The following is a 13164-nucleotide window of genomic DNA, read 5'->3' on the forward strand; positions in this document are numbered from 1 at the left end:
ATCTTCTTTCTGAAGGCCTCGGAGAGCTCTTTTGATCTAGGCATGGTGACGCCGCACACTTCAACAACAAAGAGCAAACCAAACTAAATGTCTGAGGTTTAAATAAGACAGGTTCCTCCAACATCCTCTCTAACGATGTTCTAATCATTTGCACCTGAGCTGGTGCACCTGATTCTAATTTTAGGTATTTGAAGTATTGATAAATGTAGGGGTGTACTTACTTTTTCCACATGCGAAATTTGCATTTATGTTTATTTAAATTATACAATGGACTACAAAATGTAAATGTTTCATGATATTTGTTATATTATATCACCTTTATCTGTCAATATTGTTGAAATGAAGATCAAATAGCTGTGTGTTGAAATATGTTGAAAAAGTCAAAACTTTACATGGGGTGTATTTACTTTTTCACGTGACTGTATAAGTGATAAGATAAATATATGTGATAAGATAAAAAGGGGGGTTAGGAATTTTAACGGGCTACCGTGGCCTTTTTTACTAGTATATAAATGATAGAACCAAGCATTAGCCAAACTAAAGAGTGGAGGTATATACAGCCATGGTATATAAATGGAAAACATCATGAATGTGAGAAATATCAAATAAGTATTATTGTAGAAATAACAGGGGTAAGAGTAGGCAAAACAAATAAGCGAATAAATTTAAATACGAATAAGTTAAAGTCTCGAAGAGGCAACATCCTTGAGTGGACTGAAAACTTTAATGGTTGCCAAGAGATTGAGGGGAAAATAATTTACTACGTTCTCAAAATGATATGTGGCTCGGGAGATGCTCAAACAAGAACATTAAGAGAAGTTTATCATTTCATATCAGCTCAACGGCGATACCTAAACCGAGAGTTAAATTCTAATATAACATTTGTCAATATTCTAGATGGTGATTGTTCTTCAAAGAGAATTAAGTTATTACCTAAAAATGAAACACAAATATTTGTTGGGTCTCTGTATGAGTATAATGAAAAATGGGGGGAGTTAATAAATTAAATGTAGGGAGAAAAAGGGTGTAATTTTTCAAGCCTGGCATGCCTGGCATTTCAAGCCATGGGCAAGGTTTAGGGAAAGTGGGTGGGGTTTAGTAAAAGTGGGCGGGGCTTAGGAGGGAGAAAAGGGGTGCCATTTTTTGAGAAAAGGGGGTGTCATTTCAGTGTTTTTAAGGCTTTTGTGTTAAAACATATGGCGGCCAAACCACGTGACCGATGACGTCATAATTATCATTAAAAAAATTCTACAGGTGGAGTTGCACCAAAAGGGGCGCAATTTTTTGAGTGAAAATTTCCTGTCAATCGGACCAACGGTTGCAGAGAAAATCATATTTATTCTGTGCGGGCAAACAAACGGACTCAAATGCAATACCCTCTCCTCAGGCGAGGGTAAAAGGGGGCGCAATTTTTTGGGAGTAAAAGGGGGTGTAATTTTATGGGAGAGGGGGTGTGAGTCAATAAGTTTTTTCCCTTTTTCCCCATTGACTTCAATGTTAAATTTCATGTTACCCAGAACCCCCATTATTCCCCTACTCACATTGGTCGGACAGCTGCCGGCCACACCCCACATCTGTCGCTTGGCTCCACCCACCATATTGCCGAGACGAAATATGGCCGCCATCTTGTTTCCTGGTGGGCCTAACACATGAGGGCTGGTAATAGGCCTCTGCTGGTGTACATGGTGGGGAAGCCTTCTCACAATTCTAACTGTTTGAGTGCAGTCGTATAATGTTGGTGTTCTGATAATTTATCTGTTTGGTTTCCTGGATTAAAGCTACGTCTATCTTGTGTTTGTGTAGGAAGGGATTAAGGTGCGTTGTTTTCCTAAAGATACCATTGATATTTAGTTGTTGTATGTCAAGATGATTGTTATGAGAGTTGGTTTGTTGTTGTCGGGTGTGTAGTGCAGGGTTAGCAGTAGAAGGCAGGTCGTTTGTTGTGTGAGGTGATTGGCAGCATGTCGAGCTGTATTGTCGTTTGGTTGGAGCATGTCGGATGAAGCCATTCGTGGTTGCTGTTGCATTGAATGGAGTTGTGGTTCTGCTATATTATGGCAGAGACCGATGGGCCCTGGATTACTGTGTGTCCAGCTAAAAAGAGGAGCAAGAGGTGTGGAAACCCATATACCGGCATCGCAGAAAAGGTAAACATTATTTTCTGTTGGGGGGCAGAGGGGAGGAGTGATCATTCACCACAAGCTGATGGGTCTGTAATCTGAAGACTGGGGAAATTGGAGGAGGTATCCAGTGCAGGGATCTTCTTCATCAGCCGTCCCCATCCACTTTTAATCCCACAACTTCCTGACATCCAATTATCGTATTGACTCATTTCTCTTTCTCTCTTTCCCTCTTTCCCTCTTTTTCTCTTTCTCTCTCTCTCTTTCTTTCCCTCTTTCCCTCTCTTTCCCTCTCTTTCCCTCTCTTTCCCTCTCTTTCTCCCTCTTTCTCCCTCTTTCCTCCCCTCTTTCTCCCTCTTTCTCCCTCTTTCTCCTCTTTCTCCCTCTTTCTCCCTCTTTCTCCCTCTTTCTCCCTCTTTCTCCCTCTTTCTCCCTCTTTCTCCCTCTTTCTCTCTCTTTCTCCCTCTTTCTCCCTCTTTCTCCCTCTTTCTCCCTCTTTCTCCCTCTTTCTCCCTCTTTCTCCCTCTTTCTCCCTCTTCTCCCTCTTTCTCCCTCTTTCCCTCTCGTTCTCCCTCTTTCCCTCTCTTCCTCCCTCTTTCCCTCTCTTTCTCCCTCTTTCGCTCTCTTTCTCCCTCTTCTCCCTCTTTCTTCCTCTTTCCCTCTCGTTCTCCCTCTTATCCTCTCTTCCTCCCTCTTTCCCTCTCTTCTCCCTCTTTCTCCCTCTTTCTCCCTCTATCTCCCTCTTTCCCTCTCTATCTCCCTCTTTCCCTCTCTTTCTCCTCTTTCTCCCTCTTTCTCCCTCTTTCCCTCTCGTTCTCCCTCTTTCGCTCTCTTTCTCCCTCTTTCTCCCTCTTTCTTCCTCTTTCCCTCTCGTTCTCCCTCTTTCCCTCTCTTCCTCCCTCTTTCCCTCTCTTTCCCTCTCTTTCTCCCTCTTTCTCCCTCTTTCTCCCTCTTTCCCTCTCTTTCTCCCTCTTTCTCCCTCTTTCTCCCTCTTTCCCTCTCGTTCTCCCTCTTTCCCTCTCTTTCTCCTCTTTCTCCCTCTTTCTCCCTCTTTCTCCCTCTTTCTCCCTCTTTCTCCCTCTTTCTCCCTCTTTCTCCCTCTTTCTCCCTCTTTCTCCCTCTTTCTCCCTCTTTCTCCCTCTTTCTCCCTCTTTCTCCCTCTTTCTCCCTCTTTTTCCCTCTCTTTCCCTCTCTTTCTCCCTCTCTTTCTCCCTCTCTTTCCCTCTCTTTCCCTCTCTTTCCCTCTCTTTCCCTCTCTTTCCCTCTCTTTCCCTCTCTTTCCCTCTCTTTCCCTCTCTTTCCCTCTCTTTCCCTCTCTTTCCCTCTCTTTCCCTCTCTTTCCCTCTCTTTCCCTCTCTTTCCCTCTCTTTCCCTCTCTTTCCCTCTCTTTCCCTCTCTTTCCCTCTCTTTCCCTCTCTTTCCCTCTCTTTCCCTCTCTTTCCCTCTCTTTCCCGCTCTTTCCCGCTCTTTCCCGCTCTTTCCCTCTCTTTCCCGCTCTTTCCCGCTCTTTCCCGCTCTTTCCCGCTCTTTTGCTCTTTCTCTCTCTTTTGCTCTTTCTCTCTTTGTCTCTTTGTCTCTTTGTCTCTTTGTCTCTTTGTCTCTTTGTCTCTTTGTCTCTTTCTCTCCTTCTCTCTTTTTCTCTCTCTTTCAGTTTCTCTCTCTTTCTCTTCTTTGACATTGGTTATGAAGGTGCTTCAAATTTGACCTGGATTCTTGTTTGTACTTTCAACCTGGCTTTCACATCGTCAATTTATCAACTGTATTTTCACGTTGTCGATTATCAACTCTGCTTTCACGTCAATTACAAAAACGATACTTTCATTTTTGTAAAAGACTTCTCCAGCTTTTGTCTTGTCCTTGGCTCATTGAAGTGAAGGCTTTCATGCACCTTCAGTGTAAAATTCCATTTGGATTTTCGGAAGAGGGTCTAGGCCAGGTGTCGGCAACCTTAGGCATGCGTGCCACCATTGGCACGCGGCAGCGTAATCATTGGCACACTGGCGAAAGCAGTGCCCTCTCAGCTGCATGCCAAATCACCTCTTGAACAGCCATTGGCTGTTGCGCGGCCTGTCTTATTTAGTTTGATTGATGGTACAGCCTCCCGCTCACATTTCCCACAGGAATTGCAGTGAAGCGGTTCAGGTTCGGTAGATGATGGCAACCCCGCTAGCTAATAAAGCTACTTGTTCGGGCATTCCAGCCCTCATGGACAGAAGAGTGGGGTTTTGTTTTTCAGAAGGACCGTGCTGTGTGTACTTTATGTTTTGAAAATGTTTGTCGAACGTCGAGTGTTAAGCGCCATTTTGAGACAAAGCACGAGAAAACTTTCAAAGATCAGGCAGACAAGGCAGAATCCATCAAATGTGCCATGTCCAGGTATGGGAAGCAAGCCAATACCCTCAAAATCTTTGCCACTACTAAAAACCATGCGACTGAAGCAAGCTATCACATTGCTCATTGCATTGCGAAACGTGGAAAGCCATTCACTGATGGCGAATATATTAAGGAGCCTTTTCTCTGTAGCTCAGAGGTTCTATTTGAAGGCTTACCAAACAAAGAGACAATCAAATCAATAATAAAAGATATTCCCATGTCAGCTGGAAGTGTTGAGCGACGCATCAAAGAAATGTCAGAAAATGTCAGTGCGCAGCAAATAGCTGGGTTAAATGATGCTGTGGTATTTAGCATTGCACTTGACGAGAGTGTGGACGTGAATGACATACCACATTTGGCAGTCATGGCAAGATACTGTGATTTGACTGTAAGAGAGGAACTCTGCTGCCCTAAAGCCAATGTCTGACACAACAAAAGGTGAGGACATAGCCAAGGTGTTTATGGAACATTTTGAGGAGCGAGGGATTGACATCAGGAAGATTTTTGCAGTGACAACAGATGGTGCCCCCGCCATGGTCAAGAAACAGAGGGGAGCTGTCAGATTAATTGAGGAAAAAGTCGGTCACCCCATCATGAAACTCCACTGCATAATACACCAAGAAAACCTCTGTGCAAAGATGTCAAATTCAGATCTTAATGAGGTTATGACTATGGTAGTAAAGGTTATTAACTTCATAGTTAAGCGATTTGCTCTGACACACCGACAGTTCCAGTCCCTGCTCGAGGAAATGGACTGCACATAGAAAGATATCCCTCTCCACTCAGAGGTTAGGTGGCTATGCTGCGGAAAAGTTTTGGAGTGGTTTGTCAGCTGCTTTGATGCCATCAAGACCTTCCTGGCTGAAAAGGGCCAAAACTACCCAGAACTCGAGGATGAGAAGTGGGTTGTGAAACTTATGTTTCTCACGGATATTACGGGACACCTCAACGAGCTCAATCTCCGACTATAAGGTGCAGGGCAAACTGTTTTGGACATGTTCGACACATGGACGGCCTTTGTCGGCAAGCTAGCAATCTTTTCAAGCGATGTTGCGACCTCCACTTTCCGCTACTTCAGACACGTAAGGGAGCTGTCCTTGCAGCACAGCATCAGCACCGCTGAAATATGCAAATACATGAGTGAGCTTGAGTCGGAGTTCACAACACGATTTGGGGACTTTCAGAAGTATGGACCTATGTTCTCTTTCTTGATCAAGCCAGACAGCTTTGATGGACACGAATTGGATTTATCTCTGATAGACTGGTTGGATACACAGGACATGGAAATGCAGCTGATTGAGCTGAAGAGTTCAACACTGTGGGTGACTAAGTTTGCAGAGCTACGGAAACAACTAGAAACCACGGCAGTGCAAGATCATGGAACCTGCATCTTCACCTGCTGGACATCCGTGCCAAAGAAGTTCAGCTGTCTCCGGAACGTTGCACTGGCTTTATTTGCTGTCAGTCTTCCGGTCAACGTACCTCTGTGAGCAGATATTCTCACACATGAAGAACGTGCTCAGCCCCTCCCGCAGTCGTTTGACAACCGACCACTCCGAAGCATGTGTGCAACCTAAAGTGACCAACTACAACCCCCAGATAATGGAGTTCAGCAAAGGAAAGCAGGGCCAGGGATCACACTGACTGGTAGGCATCTGTTTATTTGTAGTGTTACGGGGTCCTCCCCTATCCCCTGGTCTCGGTTAACCTCCGAACCCCGAGAGGGTCCCCGGCAGAAAGATATGTTATCCTTGGTTGAAATCAATCAATAATGAAACCATCAAATGAAACCATCAAATCAATAATGAAACCACACCAAGGGTTATGAACAAGCAATAATATATTATAAATCACACCGGAATCATGACACAAATAATAATCGCAATTCACCCTGCAATCACTATCTTAAGATGGTACCACCTTATCTAGTCCCTTAACCCAAACTCACGGCACTCCCCCAATGTCTCTGTACCCCTCCAAGGCGAAGTCGATTCGCTCCAGCGATCGTTGGATCAATGTCCGATCAAAGTCAATTGAGGCGTGGGCGATCGAAGCGACCCAGAGGTCACGTGGTTCAACACCCAGCAAAATAGCGGTGGAATGGAAAATCTCCCAAAGACGCGCTCTGACGTACACGTTTGCGGTTCAATCGGCGAGTCTCCGCATAATCCCCAACAGCCACTTTCTTGCACAGCCGTCCCCGGCAACCCACCGGGGAATAATGCCCGGCCGACGTGACAAAAACCTTTTTCACTGAAGGCAGCGCGCGTGGTGAAATGGCGGACGGCTTTCACTCGGGCCGGGGCTTCGAGGCAAGGATATTCCAGAACCTCAATGCAGATACCCGACTACGCAGGCTCCACAGCACTCCGGCGATATCACCTATTATATCGCATGAACTTCCTTTCAAGGACTCGAAGTTCACTCGCACTGTACGCTCGACCGCTCGGTACGGAGCTTCAACCAAGATCGTCTTTTTACTTCTCGCCACCTCTCTTCCTCCTCGCTCCCTTAGTCTTCCGGCTCACGATCCGATTTCCGGCCACATTTTACCAGGAGCGCTTTTTAACCTTTTCACCACAATAACCATTTCCTTTAAACAATAATAACCGCCGTTTCCTTTCCAACCCCGATAAGAATAATACTACATCACCAGCAAGGTTATAAGGGGATGACAACCACACCCACGGAAGGGCCGAATCCGTAACAGTAGTACACATGGGTTTGCATATGTAGCTGTTTGTCCATCTCTTTTTTTCCAACTCAGATGTGGATGTTTTCATGAGGATGGCAGCATTCTTGTATAGTACTGCTATTTCTATTTGACACACTATATTCTCCCTTTTTGACATTTGTTCCCAATGTAATACTTTGTAAATGAGTTACTGAAAGCAGTGTTTTGAAATGGGGTCCGTGCATATAATTTCTAACCTCATGGGGGACAAATTTTACAATGATAAAATGATCATTACAATGTCCTGATTATGAGAGATAAATGTTTCTTTAAAATGTTGTTGCTATGCATGTAGCCTATATGGATGGAATAAAATTCCATGTCTGTTGGAAATATTTTTTTGATGTGGTGTCATAATTAAACTTAATGTTAAACTTAATGTTGATATGGCACACTAATTAACAAGAACATTTCGAACTGGCACTTCATGTCAAAAAGGTTGCCGACCCCTGGTCAAGGCCATCATTCGTGAAGCATCCTGACCCAAGGTGCTCTTTGACATGGATATCCTTGAGATGCGATCATCGCCGTATTGAGCAACAAATTGTCTGTAACTTTGAAAGGGCTGATGTATTTCCATCTGTAAATATTCCAAAGTCGAACATGCAAATCGACTTTGAAGCCAACTCTCCTATAAAAGCCAGGAAATGAGGAGCATCGTTTGACTGATTTCCCTTTGGGATACCCGAATGGCGGTGCATGCTGGAATGGTTACAGCGGTTTAATACTCGTTTACATGGATATAAGTGTCACCATTCCAACTGTCTGGCATCAAATTTTCCATCAGTTTGCGATTTTTTTATTTATTCATTATCCCCACGTTGTTTGAATTGAACGGGGAGGATATTGTAATTGGCTCCGTCCGTCTAAGACTCCAAGTGATTCTTCATGTTGTGGATGGATTCATGTGATAATTTAACCCTTTAGATACACACCTATGGAGTAAACCAAGCGACGGACGGCAGATTCTAAATTAACGAAGTCCTTAAGGCCTCAGACACATGATAGGAGACAACGGGAATTCACATGACAGCAGAGATCCTCGGTAAAACCCAGTAAGTTACTTGGTGTGGAAAACGTTTGGTGGAGTGGCATCGGCTGGACATGGCATGGCTTCCGCCTGGCAAGATGCCACTTGTCCAATCACCCTCCGCCTCACAGACACAAAAACATATCTCATGAAGTTGTGGATGGATTTTTACAAAACCTGGTGGACGAGTTGGTTAGGTGACGAGAACAAACCGATTAGATTTTGGTTCAGGTCACGGAATATGGCCTATTAGTGAGATACCAACCGTAAAGTTCAGCCTGGCGAGGTATGTGCTCTACCAGGTGCCATTCTAGTTTATCTCTGTGCCATTCTTGATATGGTCGAAATACCATGTGACATGTGTGACAAACCACCGAAGGAAAATGAATAAGTGAATGAATGAAGGAAATTGGAACTACAAGATGATGTCGAGCTGTGTGTTGAAAGATTCCTGTGTTTTATATTTAGGAGAGAGAGAAAAGTGGAGGAGAGAGAAAAGTGGAGGAGAGAGAAAAGTGGAGGAGAGAGAAAAGTGGAGGAGAGAGAAAAGTGGAGGAGAGAGAAAAGTGGAGGAGAGAGAGGAGAGAGAAAGATGGGAGGGAGATGACAAGCGGTTGAGGTAGAAAGTGCTGGAGGGAGTATAGGAGCATTTAAGAAAATGCTGGAGGGAGTATAGGAGCATTTAAGAACGTGCTGGAGGGAGTATAGGAGCATTTAAGAACGTGCTGGAGGGAGTATAGGAGCATTTAAGAAAATGCTGGAGGGAGTATAGGAGCATTTAAGAAAGTGCTGGAGGGAGTATAGGAGCATTCAAGAAAATGCTGGAGGGAGTATAGGAGCATTTAAGAAAGTGCTGGAGGGATTTTAGGAGCATTTAAGAAAGTGCTGGAGGGATTTTAGGAGCATTTACGAAAGTGCTGGAGGGAGTATAGGAGCATTTAAGAAAGTGCTGGAGGGATTATAGGAGCATTTAATAAAGTGCTGGAGGGATTATAAGAGCATTTAAGAATGTGCTGGAGGGAGTATAGGAGCATTTAAGAAAGTGCTGGAGGGAGTATAGGAGTATTTAAGAACGTGCCGGAGGGAGTATCGGAGCATTTAAGAATGTGCTGGAGGGATTATCGGAGCATTTAAGAATGTGCTGGAGGGATTATCGGAGCATTTTAGAAAGTGCTGGAGGGATTATCGGAGCATTTAAGAATGTGCTGGAGGGATTATCGGAGCATTTTAGAAAGTGCTGGAGGGATTTTAGGAGCATTTACGAAAGTGCTGGAGGGAGTATAGGAGCATTTAAGAAAGTGCTGGAGGGATTATAAGAGCATTTAAGAATGTGCTGAAGGGAGTATAGGAGCATTTTAGAAAGTGCTGGAGGGATTATCGGAGCATTTAAGAACGTGCTGGAGGGAGTATATGAGCATTTAAGAATGTGCTGGAGGGAGTGTAGGAGCATTTAAGAAAGTGCTGGAGGGATTATAGGAGCATTTAAGAAAGTGCTGGAGGGAGTATATGAGCATTTAAGAATGTGCTGGAGGGAGTGTAGGAGCATTTAAGAAAGTGCTGGAGGGATTATCGGAGCATTTAAGAACGTGCTGGAGGGAGTATATGAGCATTTAAGAGAGTGCTGGAGGGAGTGTAGGAGCATTTAAGAGAGTGCTGGAGGGAGTATATAGGAGCATTTAAGAAAGTGCTGGAGGGAGAAGAAGAGGAGGAGGGAACAGCAAACCCAGCACACCTGTGATATCGACGACTGAGAACATGGCACGGAATGCAAATGAGTACAAATTTAGTTAAGACAAAAATCTTTGGACAACTTTAAAATGAACAGACTTTGTTTTGCATGAACAAGTTTTATTCTGACTGGAGTTAATTTTTTTTTTTTTTTTTTTTTTTGTCGTAAGTGATCACATGTGGCAAATTATGCATTTGATGAAGATGGTGGATTTGGTTTGGTGACGGTACAGATGGCGAAGGTGCCACCACGGGGAGATTTTCATTGACATATAATTAAGTCTTGGAACCTTGAGGCACATATTCTCTGTCAACTCTGAATTAGTCTATCTTTTTTCCAGGCCTCGGGCTGCAATCCATAGCCAATTAGCTGGAAAACCTATAACTGGCACAAGTTGAATGATGGACCTGTACTACATAATACTAGTCCTGTTGTTGTCATGTTGTCCCTTCATCTAACGAATTGCTTAATCAAGGAGGGATGTTTGTGGGCCTTCCATCCCAGTAAATGCTGGCACCATCACAAAAGTGATCTGCTCGGCTCTGCCTGCATTTCCTGATAGCGTTTTGTTTTTCCAGTCTTTGGCTGAATGAGACGTCATATTGAAACCATGCAAGCCAACCAAACGGCGGTAATGGTGCTTTTAATATAATGTTCATCTTTTCTTATAGACTGAGCGCGTTTCTCTGATTGTTCACAAACAGGAAAAGGAGTTGAGGTGGATTCTCGAGGAGGAAGTACACAACATACTTGGGAGCCTCTACAGTACTCTGAAGGTAACGCATGAAGTTTCCTATTCGTATTTTGAATGTAGTTTGGGTAAGGTAAGTCCCGACGTGCACAACGGTACGCACTGCTGCGTAATGCAATTTTGTGATTGATATTTTGTCGGCCTTGGGGCCATTGGATGTTACGAGGGTAGTTGGGATTTGTTTAGATGCATACACTGTCTGTCCCACCTTTGAAGCTGTCTAGCCTGGGTTCAGATCTTGGCCGAGCTACAAACTGTCACCATGATGTTGTGTTTGCAGGGCAAGGCATCAATGTGTTTGGCGTCCGTTGTTAGGTGTTTAAACCAAAATACCTGTCTGCCTGTACTGTTTGTTGATGGACGTTGAAGAGTAGGTGAGTTATCACTGACACCATTGACAAATCCAAAATTCCTGGCACATTCACTTGAGCTTCAGACCTGACCAAGTGGTTTGTGAATGATTTAGGCATTAAACGTTGCACAGCAGACACTTCAAGAAGATGGGAAGTAATTGGCGTAATATTTGGAGTACGTAGTACGTATTATTACATTGTCGGGGCTATGAACGAGCTTGAATGTTAAGTTAGCATGGCCCATGTTAATGTCGATTAGAACATTTTCTGTAACCAGGAACCCATTAAATGGAAGTTGTCCTGTTTTTAATGTATGCCGTGAGAGGTGGTATCGTTGATGTCGAGCAAAGGTAGGAAAGTGTAGTTTGTACTTGTCCTCTGTATAACCAGGCAAGGTGAGAAGGGTACATTTTGATGTTGGCAGTTTGTATTATTTTTTTTTGTATACTTTGTTGAGGCTTGTATAAGAGCTAACACATATAATAAAGGGAAGTGGAGGGGGGGAGGGGAAGAGAGGGAAGCACAACAACAGTAGGGAACAGGGACATCAGGAGATCTGTGGAAGGGAGAGGGCTGGGGCAGGTACATGGTATAAGCAAGATTGTACAGGGGATTTCAGGAAAGAAGTTTCACCAGAAGAGGATTCCTGGCAGACCTTGTGCATCCTGCAGGAATATTTGGGAGACAGAGCACAAACAGTGCAGGGGGGTGCAAGGCCGGAGAGGAGTCAGTAGAAGACAGAAAGACCACCTACCTGCCTGCGGTGAGAGAGTGAAAGGCCCTCAGAATCAGCTTCATCGCGGGAGATTCCAATGCTTCTAAAAGCTTTGGTTTCTACAGCATGAAGCTGCGTTAGGTGTGAGGCAGGAGCACCAGCCCAGAGGGGAGAGCAGTATTCCATCGAGCGGTGGATGAAAACTTTGTATGTGGTGAGGATCTCAGAAGTGCCCAGAAAGGACATCGCACGGCAGAGGATGCCCAGTTGGTGACTGGCTTTGGAGGCCAGCTTGGAAATGTGGTTTTCCCAGGAAAGATCATGGCAGTGAGTGAGACCCAAAAGCTTGAATGACAGAACTTCTTCAAGAGGATTATTGGGGAAGTAGATGGGAGGTTTTTCCAGACGGTCCTTTCGGAGAGACCAGGTGAGAGTGTGAGGTTTGTCAGGATTGAAAGACATGCTCCACTTGTTTGACTAGTTTGTGATTTTATCCAGGTCTGTGGAGAGTGAGGAGGCTGCTGCCTGTGCTCCGGTCTCGCTCCAAGTGCAAGGAATCTGGCACAACACACCTGCCATCAAAGAGACCCGAACTACTCGATCACATTGGTGGCCTGAACTGTGGTGTGTTATTGGGTTAGACGGTGCTGGCGATGACATCCCGTCCACGTGACTTTGCCGCAGCTGCGTCGACCTGGTGCATCATTGGCCCATGCTGGTCTACGAGAGAAGGATGTTCTGTTCGGGTGTGCAGAACGTGGCCAGAACATGATGTTTTGTTTGAGTGTGAGGATTATGACGTAGGAGGGGATAAAAGTCGCACACAGACACTCACAACACTGAGGGAGTTCAGACTGTCAGTTCCTTTACTTGGAGACCAGGTAGTGCAGTCAGGGACCAGAGAGTTGTACCAGAGAGTTTGGGGTGGGGTTGCTGTTTTCAGAGCGGAGTGGAGGAGAGTTGTGTGAGCTTCCTTGCTTCACGGGATCTCTCCCGTGCTGTCTGAACTAAAGCTTGCTCACCCCAAATCTTCCCGTCCCCCTCCCCTTGTGTGTGAGTAAATTGAGTGTAAATTGCACCTTGTGTTTCAGATTACCGAGTTAAGTGTATTTTTTCCTTTGTTTCCCTCATTTGTTTCAGTCCACCATTTGTCTGGGGTAGGATTCTCTGTGTGTTGCCTCCTGTATAACCTTTCGTTGTTTCTTAATAAAATGCGTCGGCCTGATTCCCACGTCCACTCACACGCGTTAACCATTTTTGCCGTTTTGTAAAGCCTCGGGGGAGACATAAATTGGGTAAAAAACCAGTTTTAAGAAACCGACGGGATACAGATCCCATCCGGGATAAGAAACTTTGTTT

At 44.7% G+C, this 13164-nt stretch overlaps 1 protein-coding gene across 3 annotated transcripts in view; it reads left to right on the forward strand.

Moving 5' to 3' along the window:
* Nucleotides 1–13164, forward strand: part of ROGDI (rogdi atypical leucine zipper) — a 130636-nt gene that overhangs the window by 34912 nt on the left and 82560 nt on the right. For 2 of the 3 annotated variants that reach the window (XM_068136196.2, XM_068136197.2), the window contains one exon: nt 10691–10762. In XM_068136196.2, coding sequence (XP_067992297.2) covers nt 10691–10762 — 72 coding nt within the window. Of the gene's footprint in view, nt 1–2039; nt 2148–10690; nt 10763–13164 lie in introns of those variants that run through there. The other variant, XM_078768338.1, reaches the window with a different exon arrangement.

The sequence above is a fragment of the Myxine glutinosa genome, chromosome 14 (assembly GCF_964187855.1).
Source record: "Myxine glutinosa chromosome 14, kmMyxGlut1.1, whole genome shotgun sequence".
NCBI classification, from domain to species: Eukaryota; Metazoa; Chordata; class Myxini; order Myxiniformes; family Myxinidae; genus Myxine; species Myxine glutinosa.